At 38.6% G+C, this 20,876-nt stretch overlaps 1 protein-coding gene across 3 annotated transcripts in view; it reads left to right on the top strand.

Annotated features, from left to right (window-relative positions):
* LOC131073031 (probable protein phosphatase 2C 60) overlaps positions 1-8,398 on the top strand; it is a 35,041-nt gene extending 26,643 nt beyond the window's left edge. For all 3 annotated transcript variants that reach the window (XM_058009381.2, XM_058009385.1, XM_058009383.2), the window contains 7 exons: positions 506-665; positions 5,238-5,363; positions 5,551-5,674; positions 5,875-5,951; positions 6,102-6,154; positions 6,920-6,974; positions 7,738-8,398. In XM_058009381.2, coding sequence (XP_057865364.1) covers positions 506-665; positions 5,238-5,363; positions 5,551-5,674; positions 5,875-5,951; positions 6,102-6,154; positions 6,920-6,974; positions 7,738-7,878 — 736 coding nt within the window. In that variant the 3' untranslated portion in view covers positions 7,879-8,398. The remainder of the gene's footprint in view (positions 1-505; positions 666-5,237; positions 5,364-5,550; positions 5,675-5,874; positions 5,952-6,101; positions 6,155-6,919; positions 6,975-7,737) is intronic.
* Positions 8,399-20,876: the final 12,478 nt, after the last annotated feature.

Here is a 20,876-nt window from a genome sequence, read left to right as displayed (position 1 = left end):
AAAATGAATTTGTGAAATAAATTTGGATTGAAAACTGGATAATCTTTTCACTGGTTTGGTTTATTAAAGCAGACTTGGAGGAAAACCGCAATGTAGCGATGGCATTCTAGGACGTTGGCCTTATTGTACTGAAACAAAGCATTATTATACTCTAGACGTAGCTTGCTAAAAAAATATTTTCTATTTAAAAATTAAAATCATGCTTTGTTAAACTTTTATTCCTAATTTTATTTGAACTATGATGCATAGGGATGAATTCTTTTTACCCATCGAATATTTTGAGTCTTGATCCTGCATTTCTAGTCTTCTTCTTTTTTCTGTTTGTTTTCTCCAGAGACTTCCACTTCAAGATTATTCTTAATTTTATCAATTTTTTTATAATTCTATAAAATTGTTTTCTGAATGCATTTATTTTGTTTTTGATAACCATACTAGATGTACTGTATTGGCCTTGTAGGATCTAGTCTTTTACGAATCATAATTTCTTAGTTTATGATGTCAACAGGATGGATGAGATGATGTGTGGGGAAAGAGGGTGGAGAGAGTTAGCCATATTAGGAGACAAGCAAAATAAAATCACGGGTTTGTTGGATGGGATCATGTGGTCTCCAAGAAGTTCAGCAAATAGATCTGATGTAAATGAAGATGATTGGGCATCTGAGCAAGTACTTGTCTTCCCTTCAATAATCTTGTAGCATTATTCTTGCATATCTTATAGTCTATGTGGTCAATCTGCATCAAACATTTTTGGTACCATGCATTTCAAATATTTTGCGTTCAATGGAATAAGTTGTTTGTTATGCACGGGTTAGTCTATGAATGCATACAATGGGTACTTAGGGAAAATCAGTGTACATGGTACATGCACTATTACTCTTATTAAAAGTGATTTTAGCTATTTGTAGAATAAAAACTTGTGGCACATGTCTCGACCATGGGTAAAATGCGAAGCTTTCTGAAATATTTCCAATGCAGTAGCTTAATGAATATAAATTATATTTCTCTTGGGCACTAATGAAGTGCCTAAACTCGATTTAATATATGAGAATTGGAAAGATATGTACATTTGTTGAGAGGATATTCATACACATACTTAACACCTTGATATATGTACATCTATATGGTTTCTTTCTGGATTGCATCATGATACCTACACACAACAACACAATACAAAGACACTTGAAATCAGAAGATAAATCACAAGGAAATAAATAATAAATGTGCCCAAAGGCTTTTTGTTGTTTTTCCTTTTCTTAAAGCTTTCAATTGCTTGAGAAGTTTTCCATGTATGACTGAATGGCCCAAAATCTATGATTCAAAGGAAAGAATGATCTAAATCCTTAATTAATATTAGTAAGATTTCAAGATCTGTGCTTGAGTTTGGCACAAGGGCCTTGGCGTACAAAAAGTTACTTCACCTTACATAATGAGGAGCTTTGTCCCAAGCTGCAAACAAGTCTACAGTGATGGCTTGACCTTACCCAACAATATCTTCTGTGATTTAGATGAGTAAGAGATGGAAAATGTATTATTTAATTGTGTGACTTACAAACAAATCAGAGAAAAACTGTATATGCATGTCATCAAAACTAATAATATGTAATCCTGCTAGAGATTCTTGAATGTATAAAAACCCTTCAAACTTAGGAAGGAACCTAGCTGTAACACGTCCATTAGACATAACTAATAATATGTATCATGCTATAGACATTCTTGAATGTATAAAAACACTTCGAACTTACGACAGAACTTGATTAGACTGGTTAGTTTAAGTAGGTATTGGATGCCAGCATTTTTCTTAAAGAAATGCATCCTAGATTACATTACAGAGACAAGGATATTCGATGAGCTCTTTCCAGTCTTCACTGACATGTGCTTTGGAGCTCTTGTTCACCCTTCATTGCTATTTGTATTGCTAGTTTTAGTGGCAAAGTGCTTTATTTTGTTTCATACTTTTATCATTTTGCTTTGAGGGTTCTCTCTTCCTAGGACTTTTTATTGTTCACTGATGCATCTTCTCGTCCCACTGATCTGCTTTTGGTCATCTGTAGACATTGATTTAATTTATTTCTATAAAATAAAACAAACTAAATTTGATGAGCATAGCTCTCTTCTACTTTAAGTACCTGAACTTCCTGAGCTGGGTGGAGAACCAACTGATGAAAATTAGCCATATGTCTTGTCTTTTCTGAAACCAATGCTGGACAGGTGAGTTGTATGCCAAAGAGTTTTGCTAACATCCTTGATAATGGACATTTCCCCAAAGAGAAGACTCCTCTTCTTCCTGAACTGCATAATGACTCTACAGGGGTATTAGAATAATTATTTCTTTTAGTCAGTTACCTTTTTAGTTGTTCTATTAATGGTCATTTAGTTAGTTGTTTAGTCTTTTAAGTGCAACTATTGCTTCTTTTATAAGAATGCATACTTTCTTTTTGTTTGCTTTTTAGCTTTTTAGCTTTATTTAGCGTTTTAAGCTTTTTAGCTTCATGTTGAAGCTTTAGATTAACGGTTTGTTCTTTTTAGAACATCGTCTTGTAATTCCTTTGATTAACGGTTTGTTCTTTTTAGAACATCGTCTTGTAATTCCTTTATATACATTGTATATTCGTAATTAATATCATTCAATTATTTTTCAAGGGGATGTCCCAGAAATGTCCTTGAAACTCAGGTGGCAGTAATGGGATAGCTGGGTTACATCTCCTCCAAGTCTGTGTGTCCCGGAGACATCTCCATCCCCCTAAATGTGGGGATTTTGTGGGGTAGCATGCATCCTTGTGGAACACTGTGATTTTTATTGTAAATAAATAATTTTTTCAACAACTTGTAGTTGTTTTAGAATTTAGTGTTTTGTCTCTGGCAAATTCACAATTTCATTACTGTCTAATTCTAATTTGTTAGTAAATAGTTTTTATTTAAATTATTTTTTCTTTGCGCTTAATGAAGTAATCAAATAACCCCTGTTGATGAGTGTTCAGAAAAAATATTTGTAGACTTGTCAATTTCTTTGGAGAAACACCCAAATGGGTTCTTGAAAGAAAATTTTGATGGAGCTAAGGGGAAATCCTGGTTTGGTGTGGACAAGAATTATTATAAGGGACACATTGGGGCAGTTTATTAGTGGTAGGCCTTTCTTTTTGCATACCAAAATCAACGAGACAGAATTGAAGGCTCTCTTGAAAGAGTTAAGCTGGCTTTAGTGTAAGACATTGATTGTAGAAGGTGATTATAAGGTTATCATTCTAGGATTAACAAGGGGATCTTCAGTGAATTGGAAATTTGATCAATGACTTATCTGAGGCATGTAGCCTATGCAAAAAATTTGAAGAGCTTTTTTCCATTAACTGCTCTAGGGAAAGTAATACATGTGCTGTTCTTCTTGCCTATGCTGTAATAGACCAGGTTCTTTCATTCCTTTGGTTAGTGGGAGCCCAAATGCATGGGAGGGATTACTCCCCATCATTAGTTTGGAATGTCCTTCTTAATCATTTCTCACCAATTAGATTTTCTGTGCCTTGTGTTAAGAGCTTCCCGCATGTTGTGTTTCAAGTTTAGAATGGTTTTATCTTTACTCAAGGAAAGTACTATCTTCCCTCCCTAATGTAGTTTATTGTAGAGGATGCTGGAGGTGTCGTTCAGTTCTCTCAACTCATGATTGTTTTTTCCAAGAACAACCAAGGGAAATATGAGGAAAGGGAAGAGACTCTCTGTAAGGCAGAGTGATCCCAGATAGATGCATGAAAGGTTTTTTTGGCCTTTTCTAATCTGGGCATGCTGAATTTTTTTAAAGAGTTAAGATGGAATTGCAATCACAGAGGTCTTCAGGCCTCTTGCCACCATTGTAGCAGATTTCAAGGGTAAACCAAGGCATGGGTTTCAGACCCAGTTGTTCTCGATTGCATTTTTTAGATAGTGCTTCCACTGGCAGAATGTGTGTCTGTAGTGGATAGCTTGGATGAGGAGGAGAACATGCAGCAAGAAATTCAGGAGGCTTGTGCAAGGAACCTTGATGAAGAAATTCAGGCCCTGTGCAAGGAATTCAAGTGGCTTATGAGCAGAAAGTAAACTTGGTAGCAAATTGTAAATACTTAGCACATTGCATGGATGGGCTGCGTGTAATTTACAAGAACGGGCAAATGGGAGTCTACAGCAATTTTGAACTTGTTGCCTTATCTATCCAGTTAACGCTTGGTGTTTTTGAAGAGGCTGTACTTAGAGCCTGGGTGCAGTTCAGGTGTGCAAGGGAGACTGAAACAATATGTGAAATCAGAGGAAGGTGACTGTCCTGTAGCAACTAAGCTTGCAGGGGAGGATATCCTTGCTTCTGGAAGTCACATGCCAGGGAAAGATCCAATTGCTTTGGACTGAGCTTCTCAGAAGCTACTGGCAGGAGCTTTGTCCTGTTGTTTTTCTTTTTGTCTAGGTGTGAGCTGGTGTAGGTGGCAATGCATAATAGCTTGTTTTGTTGCATGGGTTAGGTGGGCTTGTGGCTTTTTGCTTCAGGGTGGTGGGGTGTTTTGTGTTTTTTTTTTGTATAGCTAGGTGGTGACAATGACCATCGAGTTCTTGTTTTGGTTATGTATAGTATTGTATAAAAATGATGATATTTTATGGGTTAGAGCCCCTATAGAACATGAACTTAATGTTAAAATAACACGGAGCTTTCAAATAATGCCTTGTGATGGGGTGCAAATATGAAAATCAGACAAAGTACAAAACAGATCAGATCATTCACTCAATCCATTTAATCAGTTTTAACCAAAGAGTTCAAGCATCAAAACCAGAATATGGTGATTTTGATTGTGAATAAATTATTTTTTGACAATGTCTGTAGGGTTTAGTCTTCAGTCTACTGTGAAGTTGCAATGTCACGATGGTCTAAATCTAGTACTTGTATTTAAATATTTTTCTTTTGAATTGGTTTTGCATGTTTTGATTTTTCAAATCCTTTTTAGTGAAATTTCCTTTTATTTGCAATTGATCAATTACTTTATTTCCTGGATAAAGTTCAAGATAACTCAAGATGTATGAGTATATGGATCTTGGTCATAAATTACCCGTGGTTCCCTTTCATTTCTAGAATATGTAAGTAATTCAATAATGGCATTGTTCCTGTAAACTGTAAAGGTTATCTTTATCTTTAATTGTCTGTAGCCGTTTTGAGTGCAGATTTGCTCTTTATCAGAAAATTACATCCCTATTTTCAAACTAAATCCTTCTGTTGCTTTTGTTATTAGGGATCCCACGAAGATTTTTCTGGACCAACCTCTGGAAGCACAGCATGTGTTGCAGTTATACAAAACAACAAACTCATTGTGGCAAATGCTGGGGATTCCCGTTGTGTCCTTTCGAGAAAGGGTCAGGTACTTTGAATGGTGAATTTCTTATATATTGTCCTTATCTTCAATGAAACTTGGGAATGATTATGCCTTTATAAAGGGAGTTCCAAGTCTAACAGTTAATTTTTTAACAATGGTTGTACATTTCTGATATTTATTTCTCATCCAAAAATTTTCTGCTGAGGTACTTTAGTCCTTGTCCCAATTACAGGCATATAATTTGTCAAGGGATCACAAGCCAGACCTTGAGAATGAAAAGGAGAGGATTCTTCAAGCAGGAGGCTTCATACATGCTGGGCGTGTGAATGGAAGTTTGAATTTGGCAAGGGCAATTGGTATAAATCAAGCTTGTGCACTTGTCTTAATACTTTAATCGTAACTTTTAAAGTTTTAGTGGGGGGCGACTTAATACTTATGCATCTTGTCAATTTCTAATCAAGAAGCATGTGATGATAATTTCTTGATGTCTTTATTGATGATCATTGGTGCAAGAATTTAATTTTCCCCTCTGTGTCTGTTTGTTCAATTGATTCAGGAGATATGGAATTGAAGCAGAATAAGAACCTACCTCCTGAAAAGCAAATTTTGACTGCTTGTCCAGACATTAATGTTGTATGTTTTCTGTATGCCCTGGAACAAACATCATATTTCAGAACATCCACTTTGATGTGTAATTGAATGCATTAGTTCTGAATCACTTTTGAAAATCTCTTACATAAAAACGATAGCCTTGAGCTAATTTTGTGTTGCCTTATATTGTAGGTGGAACTTTGTGAAGATGATGAATTTGTTGTCCTGGCATGTGATGGGATTTGGTATGGCATGTTTTCTGGACCATTATTTTTCTTCACCTGCAGTTTTTTGGAATTAGAAAGCAATGTGTTTTTTCTTTGATAAATCTAATTCTAAATGAATATATGAGAGCATTTTAAAAAAAAATGCCAGGGTCTTCTAGGACAACACAATATGATAAAACTTGTATTTTTAAGTTTACCCTAGTGAGCGAATGAAAAAGACAGTAAGAGATAAAATAAAGTACTTAGAATCTATCACAAAAATTTCATCCTTGTATGTCATATAAGTTCATCATAACTCCATGAAACCCTGAATAGCATGCAAGAAACTTAGTTTCATCTCAGTTTTGGAAGCATTTACTTACCATTAAAGCCCGGGAAGCCAAGAATTACATGTATGTGTATTTCTAAATTAGCGAACCATATAATACACAGAATTTATAGTTAACAACACCTATGCTATAATCCATAGAAATACTTATAGCTAACAACCCTTGAAATGAATGAATCAAATTTAAAAAAGACACTAGCATTTAAATTTGATTTATTAATTATTTTCATTAAGGACTTATATTCTAGAGATAACACATTCCTTGGTTGTAAGGGTACAATTACTTGAGGAAGTGCTTTTCTGTTTCTTCATTTGCAAAGCACTAGGCTGTAAACACGTATATTTCTTTATTTCTTAAGGTTCTTTCTTTTGTACTCTGATAATGTGGGCACACTTTTTTTACTGGCAAGCACTGTCCCAGCCGCGATGCTAATTCTCGTGTTGTTTTCTGCCAGGGATGTCATGTCTAGTCAACAAACTGTCGACTTCATACATGAACACATCAAATCAGTGAGTGATTAAAATTAAGAAAGTATTAAGTTTAATGATAAAATAATTGTGCTCTCTTCCAATCAGAAATATAGTCATTCTATCAACATAAGCTTTGCCTGCATCAGTAACCCTAACTATTCATGTCAGCTATTTCAGATGTCGGCTAGATTGTGTGTTGTGCATGGCTTGTAAAACAGTTGTTTACATGTGATTGAATATTAGCATAGTGGGTGGGAATTTAGTTGCAAATAATGTTACTGGTTACAATGTTTTGATTAGTAATTTTCTTAGCAATTTGCAGGAGAATTTTCTCTCAGCAGTGTGTGAGAAGGTTCTTGACAGATGTCTTGCTCCAACTATATCCTTAGAGAAGGGCTGTGATAACATGACCATTATCATAGTAGCTCAGGAATTTTACTGAAACCAAATGCAATTATTAACATTCTAGCTGGAACAGAAATTGGCTTAAAGATCTGACTCGTGCAAAAATATAGTCATACCTTTTCCAATCAGACCTACAATTATTGATTAAATAACTGTGTGCTCTCTACCAATTAGGTCTAGAGTCATTCGATCCTATCTGTGCTTTGCAACATAAGCTTTGTCTGCACTATTAATCCTAACGATTTGTGTCAGCTATTTCAAATGTTGGTTAGATTTTGTGGTGTGAATGGTTTGTAAAAAGGTTGTTTGCATGTGACTAAATATTAGCAGTGGGTGGGAATTCAGTCACAAATGATGTTACAATGTTTTGATTAGTAATTTTCTTAACAATTTGCAGGAGAATAATCTCTCGGCAGTGTGTGAGAAGGTTCTTGACAGATGTCTTGCTCCAACTACATCTTTAGGGGAAGGTTGCGATAACATGACCATTATCATAGTGCAGCTCAGGAACTGTACTGAAACCAAATGCAATGATTAACATTGTAGCTTGAACAACAATTGGCTTAAAGTTCTCTGACTCGTGCAACAATATAGTTGTACATCATCTTCATACGAAGTGTGGTCTGACAGAAAATGTTATTTTTCATCTGGCGCTTTATGTTCATTTCAGGGCCAGGTTCTCATCGTTGGTTATTGTCTACCTATTGTTAATTCAAAACAATAACCATTAGAAGAATGCTTCATTTGAGAGAATGGTCATTCAAGCTCTAGAAAATGTTAAAGGTGCATTACAGTCTGCACTGAAGTTTTTTCCCCACAATGTTAATAGATTGCAGATTTTATATACATTTCATTAAGGTTTCCGAAATCTAATATCTACATGAAATGCATATCAGAAATTAAGAGTATACAATATAGGATGGGAGAATCGAGGTAATGATGTTATTATCCTTGGACGGAACAAACTTCTAGTTTATGTATGGTCTGCAATGATGCAAAGTGATCTGCTTAACATACGTATGGCAAATATGATTATTTAACCAGAAGAATTTCTATTATCTTCCAAATTATCATATTCTTACAGTATTTCTCATTTAACCTTTCTGTACAATGTGGCAATGAATTTAAAATGTTAAGAGATTATTTTTATGGACCCAACTTCATCACATACTATGTTCGTAATATAATAAATGAATACAGAACACACACTTGTAGCTTTGAAGATCCTTCAGATGGAACAAGCTATATTTTTAATTGTCATTAATTCTCAACTTATTAGGTTGATGGGAATGTGGTAAGTTTTGCAAATGGAAATTGGAGCATCTTAGAATGCTGCTAGGAAACTTATTCTCACAATTTAATCCATACTTTGCCCAATTTAACATTTTCAAATTATCAAATGAGACCCAAGAGAGTTAAATTAAGTTCTTATAGTAAGAGCTTAAATCCTAGACAATAATATCTCCGCCTAGCAAACAAATAAGATAACAAACCATAATAGACAACAAATAAAATTTTGTCACTTGATGCTTGCATTGCTGTTGGATCTCCTGCAAACTATGACGCTGCCAAGGAAGCCTGCAAATTTGTTTTGAAGGTGTTTTTCGTAAGATAGAAATCCTTAGTTAAAATCTCCCAGTTTCGCCTGTAGAGTTGCTTAAATAGGACACCCTGTTAATGGCTCGAACAATTTACTCTTATTGGTTATTCTGTTAGTGTAACGTCCACTTTTTGGATGGCTCGAACAATTTACTCAAAATGATAATAGCTTTGTAAAAGATTAAGAATTTATTATGATGTTGAGATCAATATGTCATAGCATAATTCTCAAAATCAATCTTATCTTGAATTCTATGGAAATATTTACAAATATTTTGAATTAGAGGTTTTTGTCCCTAATTCAACAATGGTGATATCAAGGGTTTTGTCTTTAACTGGCCAAGAGCATTTAAGGGTTTTCATCCTTAAAACTCTTAGTTCACCTTGGCGGGTTTTTGTCCTCCTCCACCAAGATTTGGAAGACACTTCTCAAATTCGAAACTGATTGCTTGATGTATTTGCTAGATTTATTGCTAATTGCTTTTGGTCTGATTGATATTTCTTGATGGATTGATGAGTAAATGCTTGAATAATACTTGAATGATGTTATTCTTCCATGAATTTCTTGGATGCCCTCAAATTATATGTTTTCCCTCTTATATCTTCAATTTTGAGGGAGTCACACCTCTTCATTGTCTCTGCTCTTTGAAAGAGACATCTTTCATCTTAATTGCTGGCTTGAAATCCTTAGTTTAATGTTAATTGTAGATTCTTATGAATCGTTGCCAAATGATATTTCCTTAGTTTAAATCTTATCAACCTCATCAATAGAACTATTGCCCTTTTATTTCATCCGCTTAGGTTATGAATTTTAAAGGCTAAGATCTAGATTCAAAGTTGCGATTTCCTTATCTTGGTAGGGGCATGGCAGTCCAAATTGGTGTTATGCTCTACATACTCACCCCCTCCATGTCATGCCTAGAAATGTGGGTCCCCCCCTTTTAGTTTTGTTTTCCCTTTTGTTCTTGTTGCCCCTTTGTTACTTCGGAGTTTCGGGTTCCTGAAACCTCAGAGTGTGTTTTTGCCTTCCCTTTTTTGCGCTTTCCAGAACCTCGAGATCCCAGGATCTCGAAGTGCGTCTTTTGTCTTTTTCTTTTTGTGTTTTGTTTTGCACTTTGGAGTTTCGGGTTCCCGAAGCCCCAAAGTGTTTTCGTCCTCTCCTTTTTGGAACTTTGAGATTCCAGAATCTTGAAATTCAGAAGTTCCCTTTTGTTTGTGCGGTTGTGGACCGTAGAGTCTCAAAACTTTGAAGTCCTTTGTGTTGTTTTGCTTTCTCTCATTGGTGGCTTTGGAGTCTCGGGTTCTCAAGATTTTGAACCTCCCCCCCCTTTTTGTTGGCTTGTCTAAGCCTCGGGACTTCAAAACTTTCATGTTCTCTTTGTCTTGTCCCCTTTTTGTTGTCTCTTTAGAGTTTTGGAACTTCGAAGTCTTGAAGTCATTTGTCTTGTGACTCTAGAACTTTGGGGTCCCGAAACTCCGAGGCGGGTCATGTCTCAATTCGTGCAATCGTTGAGGGTATAAATATCCTTCCTAGGACTGTTTTGCTCAGTTGCACATCTAATATTTCCAGAGCTCCTTTCCTTCTGGGGATTTGGCTAGTTCTCGTCGTGCACTTTGTGTCTTCCTCTCCTCCTTGTCAAAGTAGGTATTTTCTCCTTCTGCCTTGTGTTCTCCTTGCGTTTCCTTTTTCCTCCTTGTTTTTGGTTTTCATATGTTTTCACATTTTTTCTAGCTTAGGGTTTCTTGTTTGTTTTCCCAATAAGTCGATTTTCGACAATTGGGGCCCTCCTCTCTTCAGTTCTTTATCTCTTCGGTATCTCGGGTTCCCGAGATCTCAACCTTTGTTTTGAATGTTCCTTTTGGAACCCCAAGTCTTGGAGTGTTCTCTTTTTCTTTGCTCTTCCCTTCGGAACCCCAAGTTCTCGAGATCTCGAAGGTGTCCTTGGTTGATTCCAAAATTTCCTTCACTCTGAAACTTCAGGTTCTTGGGATTCCAGAGTGCATTTGGTGTGCCCTTGTTCTTCTCACTTCAGAACCTCGGGTTCCCGAGATCCTGAAGTGCCCTATGAGTTGTCCCATTTAGGCCTTCAAAATTTCGGGTTTTCAAAACTCTAAGGCCTAATCCTCAACGATTGTGACCTCCCTTTTGCCTTTTGTGATCGCGGGATCCTGGAATGGCAAGTTTTTGGTGCTTCTCACTTCGGAACTGCAGGGTTTTGGAATCCCAAAGTAAGTTAGGTTTAAAGTTTTTGTGACTCTGGAGCCTCAGGATCTTAGGATCCCAAAGTCACACTTAAAGATTGTAAAGAGGTTCTCATGACCTTGGAATCCCGAAGTCATGCTTCTTTTTCTAAAGGTTTCTTTTGAACTCGGAACCCTGAGATTCGAGAGTTCACTGCTTTTAAGAAGATTTCTAAGGCACTAATTATACATTTTGTTTTGGTAGCCAAAACGCTCTTGTGGAAGTAGTAGCAACCCCAAGGAAGAAGACCAGGAACGAAGTTAGATTTGAAAAGAACCCTATCACCATGAAATATCAGTATCAAGGCAAAACACTTGTCTCAAAGTTTGAGAATGACGTGCAATGGGTCACCGACATTGAAATAAGACATATTGAACTATATGCAATCAGAAAGGAGGTATCTAGCCCTGATCCTAATGCTACATATTGGAGTATCAAGTGAACAGGACTTGTTGAGGCAACAATTTTCCCCCAAGCAGCCCAGTCCCCATAATTAATATTGGTAGTTGCTCAACATTACAATAAAGACACTAGGAAATGTGTAGACACTAAGGAAATGTGGTAGTAGACCTGTCACCTGAAATGCTTGCCATGACCTTCCGCATCCCAGAGTATGATAAAGTTTTGCAGACAACTAAAGAGGAAGCTATTTAAATTTTTAACAAAAATGTTGAAAATAACAGGCAAAATATTAATGAAGTTTGGCTCAAGGAACCAAGAAAATCAGGCCTCAAAGCTACAGATAATATCTTAAGAGCAGGTTTCAAGGATGCCCGTTTGACCTCATCATCATGCTCAACCAAGCCTTTGGCAAAGAAGATTGTAGGCAATGTCACCTATGGATGTACCATTGCATCCAAACCATCCTTAAAGGGAAGGAATACTTTGATTGGGCACAGATCGTATTTGACAATTTTCATGAGTAGATATGTAATGTATTTCAAACCAAGAAGTTCTTCATGACTTCTTATGTGATCTAGGTGGTAGCCAGAAGTGGAATTTGTCCAGGATTAAACACTAATGGTAGATTGGGAGAAAGGTCAGGAGACAAGAAAGTTTGGGAGTTCTATACTCAATTGCCTATTCAACAGGCTACGAACCATTTTAAGAGAATCAATGATGCCTTTATATATGTGGTTATCTGCCGACTGATAGGTGATGTGGGATACCGACTATCCCCCGAGGCAATGAAATTAATCTAAGAATGGGGAACTTGGTTCATCCATAACCAATGCTCTACTTACATCTACTTGAGCAGATTCACAAACAACCCCTTCCTTCTCCCCCATTACTACAACAATAGGATTATTATTCTAGAGCATGTGAGACAGATCGTAGGGGTCCAATCCCTGATGAACCTAAAGCACAAGACGAGAGTAACATTCCCGATTGTCCTTGAGTACTACAAATGCCACAATTTGCATACGGCTAAAACAACCATTCAGGAATTCCAAGACCTATGCCTCGAAGAATTTGACTACGCTTGGCTCTGATATGATCCATTTGGCAAACTAAAAGCAATGATGTTGGTATCTTACGAAGGACACATACTTGCATTGGAGGACTTTTGGGCAACTATGTAGGACAATTTTGAGGCTAGATAGAGAGGATTCTTCACGTTAACAACATCCCAAATGAGAGAATTCGACCTTGAAGACAATATTCCTAAAGGTTTCACCAATAAGATGGTAGGAGAAAGAAAATGTAAAAATTGAAGACGTTTTGAGAAAGTTGTTGAGAGAAGCCGACAATGGTTAAGTCTCAAGCTCTGACCCAACACCTCCAAAGAAAAGAAGAAAGGAAAGGCCACCGACAACCCCCAATCAAAAGCCACAAAGGAATATGTAAGGAGAACAAGATCTAAATCAAGGAAAAGCACTCTTGTGGATCAAGAAGACCCTATGCCATCTAGTGAGAAAGAAGAATTAAAGGAATAGTTGGATGCCAAGATGAAAGAATCACAACTCCTAAAGACAACAGTCGAGCATGGCATAACCACTAGGTTACTCGTTGTGCCCCAAGCATCCATCACACCTATTGTACCTACCATTGACATTGTTCAAGGAGAAGGCACATCACAAGGACAAGATGAACAACCCGCTCCTTCCTCTCAAGTTCCTGCAACACCTACTATACCAACTCATGAGTGGGTGACAATCCACAATATTGAGTTGGATTCTGATGAAGATAATGAGCCTATTTAAATGGTAGCTCATAAAAAAGAAAGAAAATCTCATGCAAAGGCAAGCTACCTCTTCACAAGATCTAGGAGAAGCAGTGTTAGAACATGTACCTTCCATTCCTCAAGATGAGCAGCCCGCTCAAACACTTGTTGGAGAGCCTAAAGATCAAATAGTGGAGGCCACCCAAACGCAGGTATATGAGGTGTAGGTAGAGGCAATGGAGGTTGATAGTCAAGATGAGCATATAGTCCTCACTCCTCAAGACTAGGAACAACTTCTCAAGCAACTGGAAGGAAGCCAAGGAAAAGAACGAGATGAGGTAAATAAAGAGGCTTTTGAACAAGAAGTGGGCGAGAAGTTAGAAGAGCTCGCTAAACGACAACAACATGATGTTGAGCAAGTGTTGCAAGCAAACCTTGCCCAACAAATTCCCCAACCTTCGCCACAACATATAGAGTCTGAACAATAGCTACATGAACAACACCAAGATGCTGATAAGGAACAACAAGAAGAGGAAGAGGAACATGAACAACCTCCACAAACCCACATGTTAACTGCTCAGATAACCACTAAAAGTGAGCGACAGGATGATAGTATGCCACAATGGCTTAACTTTAGCTTCCAAAAGAAGGTTGTATTACCAAGCATCACTCTATAGGAAGCACTCACTAAGTCACCAAGAAGGATAAAGAGAGCAAGAAACCTTCATCTCTCAAGAAGTGACTCTAGGGATGTTATAGCTAGCATAGCTACTCCAATACAAGGCACGAAAGGAGAAGAACAAGCTTCCCCAAGGTACCAAATGTCCCAGGTGAACCTTGGTAAACTAACCAAGTGGGGAGAGATAGCTACCCTAGACGCTGCAATTGACACTATTAAGACAAGGATAGAAAAGGAGCACAAGTCCAAGAAAGAAGTTAAGGCTCAACTGCAACAATATAGACAACTTCTCATGGACATGGCGAGACCCCTTGATTTGAGGCCCGTAGATGCTCAACTCTCACATCAGCACTACCACAAGAGGAAGTCAAGGCATTGTATGCAATGAGAAAGAAAGCAATCGTTCTTGACACCTGGGATGAAGACCAATTGAGCAAAGTAAGAATGTTCCATCAAGACACTATGGACATCTACGAGGACATTCACTTCCTTGAAAGAGGTATTGATGCAGAGAGTCTTGGAGCTTGATCCAATACACCTTCTTGAGTGACTTGTCCTACTCAACCCTTCAACTACTCAAGTTCATCCAATGGCACTTAGTAGGGGGTTATGCTAATGAGACCTCCAAGGTCTGAACCTCTTTGGCTTGCCTCCTAGGTATAGCCAATGGTTTTGGACAATCAACTCCACCTCTTGAGGTTGCCACCTTAATCACACACACACCACTCCAGGGCTCCAAGCACTCCCGCAAGGATCTTGTGAGATTTTGCCAAGATCAAGGGCACAATGAAAAGTATTAAAATAGAGACAAAAGAATGACAAGAACAAACCGTATTCTCATCAATATGAAAATGATCAACTAGATTCACCAATACAATGGATATAGGCCTTCTTATATAGGCAAGGCCAAATGGATGTACGAGCACACAATCATGACACGTGGCTCAATGAGAAACAAGGGTAGGTAAGAAATACTAGGGGTAGGTAGGAGAAATAATATAATATTCCACAAGAGGTGGATGACGCACCGAATGTGGAGTGTAACAATAAAACAAGACCACAAAAGGTGGAATTTCTCCTACAAGCCCTATCCCTGTGTGCACACTTCCCTAAGTGTCTCAAATCCAAACTACGAAGAAATGCATTATCCTTAGTTAACTTAAGTAAAGTGTAATAATATCCATAATGAATATTTATTTACACCAACACCCCCCCTTAAGTGCAACTTAGGGGAATGAAGACTCAAGTCAACAATGCAAGATGGGTCCCGACTACTAGGCCATGATAGGTACCCATGTACAATATGCAAATGCAAGCAAAACCATGCAATGCAATCTCTCACAAACGGAGAAAAGGAGAAAACCTAGTGGGAAAAAACTCCCCCCCAAAAGAGATGAAAGTACAAAAGACTCTCAAAGAAGAAGGACAAAACCTCAAAGAGGAAAAAGTCCCCCCCATAAGAGAGGAAAGAGAAGTTAGTTGAACCCCCCTAATGACACATCCCGCACCCCCAAGAGAGCTCGCAACTACTGGAACTTACTCTCGGTGAAATGTTTGGTGAATATGTCTGCAACCTGCTCCGCTGTAGGACAATATTGCAAATCAATGACCTGCTCTTGAATCAACTCTCGGATATAGTGCATATGGATCTCGATGTGTTTGGTCCGCTGATGTTGGATCGGGTTCTTTGAGATTGCAATAGCACTTTGATTGTCGCAATGTAGAACTGTCGGTCGTGGAGTGGTGAACCCAAACTCTGTGAGAATCTGCTGGAGCCAAATGGTCTTAGTCGTTGCGTTAACAGCACCTCAATACTCAACCTCAGTCGAAGAGAGAGCAATAGCATGTTGCTTATTGCTCTGCCAACAAATGGGGCCTAAACCAAGGTGAAAACTGTAACCGGAAGTAGACTTACGATCATCAAGATCTCCAGCCCAATCGGAGTCTGTGTAGCCAACCAAGCGAAGTCCTGTGATTGTTGCATAGTGAATCCCATAGTGATGTGTACCCTAGATGTAATGAAGGATGCGTTTGGCGGCTTTCCAATGAAGCTCATGTGGTTCCTGCATGAAGCAGGAAACCATGCCAACTGCAAATGAAATATCAGGGTGTGTATGGGTCAAGTAGATGAGACTACCCACAAGCTGACGATACAAAGTGGCATCAACTGGTGGAGAAGAGCACTGAGCCTCAAGCTTGACTCCAGAAAGAAAGGGAGTCGGTGCAGGCTTACAATCAGCCATATGAAAGCGTGCAAGTAGATCAAGAGCATACTTGGGTTATGATAGTGTAATCCCAGAAGGTGACTGTGAAATCTCTATCCCGAGAAAGTAGTGCAAAAAACCCAAGTCAATCATAGCAAATCTGTCATGCAAAGCAAATTTGACCCTGCTAATGATGGATGCGTACTCCCTGTAATGATCAAATCATCAACATAGAGCACAAGTATCAAGTGAGAGTCATCTTGTCGCAAAATATAGACATTCGGATCAAAATGACACCTGGTGAACCCTGCTGAGAGAAGAAAGGAATCCATCTTGGCATACCAAGCCCTGAGGGCTTGCTTAAGGCCATAGAGAGATTTCCTTAGTCTGCAAACCAAGGAAGTATCCTGGATGAAACCCTGTGGCTGCTCCATATAAATCTCCTCATCAAGGTCACCATGAAGAAAAGCACTCTTCACATCCATCTGATGTACGACCCAACCATGACCTGCATCAATAGCAAGTGTCAAGCGAATGAAGTTCATCTTGGCTACGGGCGCAAAGGTCTCAGTATAGTCAACACCTGCAACTCGAGATAAACCTTTCGCAACAAGCCGAGCCTTATACTTATCCACACTACCATCTACTGCATACTTGGTCTGAAAGATCCACTTACATCGAACCATCTTTCTCCCCTTAGGGAGATGGACTAAATCCCATGTGTTGTTCCTCATCAAGGAACTATACTCTTCCTCCATAGTTTGGTCCCACTCAGGAACCCCTGATGCTTCCCAAAATGTTTGTGGATCGGAAGCAGTAGCAATGAATGCATGTGGAAGATCCTGATGCTGTGATTGAGTCCTCTGTGTATCTGAAGGATCCCCAACAAGAGAACCCGCTGACTCAAGTGTCTGTCGAGCCCAACGAGGTCTAGGTGGAGGTGGAGAACGAGGCTCCTCAATTGCAAGTGGACCCTACGGAGGTGTAACCCTGCGAGTCGGAGTTGAAAGAGTCTCATCATCTGAATCACTAACATCACTATCCACAATGGAGGAAGGTGGAGGAGGTAGAGAGGCTAAGCTAGGAGAGCTTTCCTCAAAGTGAACACTCCTGTCAATGAACACCTCATGTGTCTCATGATCCATCAATCTATATGCCTTAACACCCTCAAGATATCCAACAAATATGCAAGGCCGACTATGAGGTTCCAATGCCTTGCGTTTCTGCAGAGGTATGCGAGCCCATGCTAGACACCCAAAGACTCTAAAATGTCTCACAATCGGTTTCCTACTAGCCCAAGCCTCAAAAGGAGTAATACCTTGCAAAGCTTTGTGAGGAACCCGATTCTGGATGTGCGTGGCACAACTGATAGCCTCTGCCCAAAAGGTAGGATCAAGAGAACGTGCATGTATCATACAGCTAGCCATTTCTTTGAGAGTTCTATTCTTGCGTTCTGCAATTCTGTTCTGTTGTGGAGTGTATGCGACAAAATGTTGAAGATCAATCCCCTAAAATGTACAAAAATCCTCAAGTCTTTTGTTCACATATTCCCTTCCATTATCTGTGCGAAGAATCTTCACCACTTTCCCGGATTGCTTCTCCACACGAGTCTTGAAGTCCTAAAATCTGTCAAATACTTCACTGTTATGAATAAGAAAGTAGACCCAAGTGAAGCGGGAGTAGTCATCAATGAAGGTGAGGACATAGTGGCCTTACTAAATGAAGGTGCTGGAAATGGACCTGCTACATCGCTGTGAACAAGTTGAAGAACTTCCAAAGCTCTCCAAGTTTTCCCTTTATCAAACTTTTCCTCGGGATGCTTGCCGATGGAACAACCTAAACATACACCCTCTGAAAAACTGATTCGAGGTAGACCTGTGACCATGTCTTTAGTGTTGAGCTGCTGAAGATAGCGGTAGTTGAGGTGACCAAACCACTCATGCCATAGCTTACTTTCTGAATTTGAATGAGTAAGCAAGGCCCTAGAAGGTGAACTTGGCACAAAGTGGGAGAATGAATAAAGCCTTGAGTTGTCATTGACTTGTCCCACTGCTACCAAGGCATCATCATCAAGTTCCTTTACCACAACTGAATCTGGTGTAAACTCAACCTTTTTCCCATTCCCATATTGAGTGATTTGGTAGATAGAGAGAAGGTTGGTAGACAAGTTAGGAACATAGAGAACATTCTCAAAAGTTCCATCATCCATGTCAACTGAACCTTTCCCTTCAACCTCTACTTGTGTATTATCACCTATGTAAATGTGAGGTATCGTAGATAGCTCCAATGAAGAAAACTACTCCTTTGTAGAACCCATGTGATATGAGGCACCTAAGTCAAGTATCCACTGTTGTGAAGAACTTGTTGTAGCCACAAATGCTTGCCCTTTGCCCTTAGACTGTGAGGAAGACGAAGGAGATGAATCCTTCTTTATGTAGGCGGATGGCAAGTTGATGTTGTTTTTCTGAAGAAGATTAGTTAACTCATCAACTTGCTTTGTGTGGCATCGATGCTCATCATGACCATACTTCTTGCAATATGCACAAGTTGGCTTATCCTTCTTAGGCGGTGTCCCCTTCTTGGAAGAGGATGAAAAATCGCCTTGTGATGGAGAGGATGATTATCCTTTTTCTTGCTATGGTTGTGACTTAGATTGCTTCTTCTTCTTGTTGGAATCTTTTCCTTGACTTCCTTGATTCCCTTGATTAGCCACCAAAGCCTTGGACTTTGAAGACTTGAAAAACCCCATGTTCAACAACTTAGATTGTTCCAATATCAACATTTCTGTGAAAGCATCAAATGAAGGCATAACATAGGAACTCCCCACTGTCAAACGATGGGTTTGGAAGCTAGACTCAAATGTTGCATATTCTGGCGCAAGCTTGTCCAACAAGTTGAATATCAACTAAGCATCCTTTTTGTCAATTCCACAATCCTTAAGCTTTGCTCTTAGCTCATTTGCTTTGGTGACATAATCTTGGATTGTATTTAAACTCTTGGGATCCAAGTTGGTGAGCTCATTATCAATCTTATAACATCTGATTTCATCAACTTGACCATACAATTTATGAAACATATCCCAAGCATCTTTGATTGTAGTACACTTTTCAATATGAAAGATGAGGTCATTTGATACATACTTGCGCAAAGTTCCAAGAGCCATGCAATTCTTAGTGAGCCATTATAATTGAGCATTAGGATCAACCTTAGGATCAGGTGGTGCTGCTATTGTTCCATCTATGTAATGCGTGAGACCTTTTTCCATTAATTTGCTCCATACTTTAATTTTCTATGATGGATAATTATGTGGAGTTAAACGTGGAAATTTATGAGGACTCATTGCAACAAAAATGAAAGAGCACAAGGAAAGAGAGACACAATCACACAAGACACCCCCCAAATTCACTCAATCAAAAACCCCCCCAAAAGTGATGATTTTGACACTTTATACTCAGTGCATGTACAGTGGGCCACTTGCAAAAAATGGCAAAGTGAACTTTTGATTTCAATTTTACAACTGCCTCAATAAGGCCAAAAGAGACTCAAACTAATAATGCAAGAGATCTAAACTAAGATCCAAGCAATTTACAAGTACCAAATAGGCCAAATAAGACCAATATCTGAAAGTACAAATTCTACTTAAAATCTTTGAAATCTGATCATAGATTATGAAAGTAGATGAAAAAACATGCACTTTCCAAAAAAAACGGCACTTGAAAAAGAGGTCGTATGAGCTCAAACGAGGCCTTTGAAGTTGCAGAATTGAGGATTGGATAGGTACAGCGGAGAGAATTTGAAAATTCCGAGAGTCCGTACCGCCCGAATTGGGCATAAAATTTCCTCCACACCCAAAAATCGATTTTCGCCAAAATAGGTCGAATTTATACTCGATTTTTATGGAAACAGCCTCCCGAACACAACGGCGAGGTCAAAAACGCTCTAAGATGCCTCCAAAAAATGTAGTACCTCAGATCCGAAAATAGAAGCCTTCCATGATGTCTCCAAAAACCAATCAATGAAGCCCCAATAGCTCTGGTACCATGTGAGATTTTGCCAAGATCAAGGACACAATGAAAAGTATTAAAATAGAGACAAAAGAATGACAAGAACAAACTGTATTCTCATCAATATGAAAATGATCAACTGGATTCACCAATACAATGAATATAGGCCTTCTTATATAGGCAAGGCCAAATGGATGTACGAGCACACAATCATGACATGTGGCTCAATGAGAAACAAGGGTAGGTAAGAAATACTAGGGGTAGGTAGGAGAAATAATATAATATTCCACAAGAGGTGAATGACCCACCGAATGTGGAGTGTAACAACAAAACAAGACCACAAAAGGTGGAATTTCTCCTACAAGGTCTATCCCTATATGCACACTTCCCTAAGTGTCTCCAATCCAAACTACGAAGAAATGCATTATCCTAAGTTAACTTAAGTAAAGTGTAATAATATCCATAATGAATATTTATTTACACCAACAGATCTCAACCCACAACCACTTCCAATGGGCTCCCAATGCATCTACCAGGTGTCTTTGAAGTATTTTGAGGCTTTAGGATCACCAAACCCTTCACTTTGACTTCCTAACCTTTCTAGGTCTCTACCGGGCTCAAATAGGCCTAATTGCATTAACCCT

Source organism: Cryptomeria japonica, chromosome 6 (assembly GCF_030272615.1).
Source record: "Cryptomeria japonica chromosome 6, Sugi_1.0, whole genome shotgun sequence".
In the NCBI taxonomy this organism is placed as follows: Eukaryota; Viridiplantae; Streptophyta; class Pinopsida; order Cupressales; family Cupressaceae; genus Cryptomeria; species Cryptomeria japonica.
This window is presented reverse-complemented; position numbering and strand designations above follow the sequence as displayed.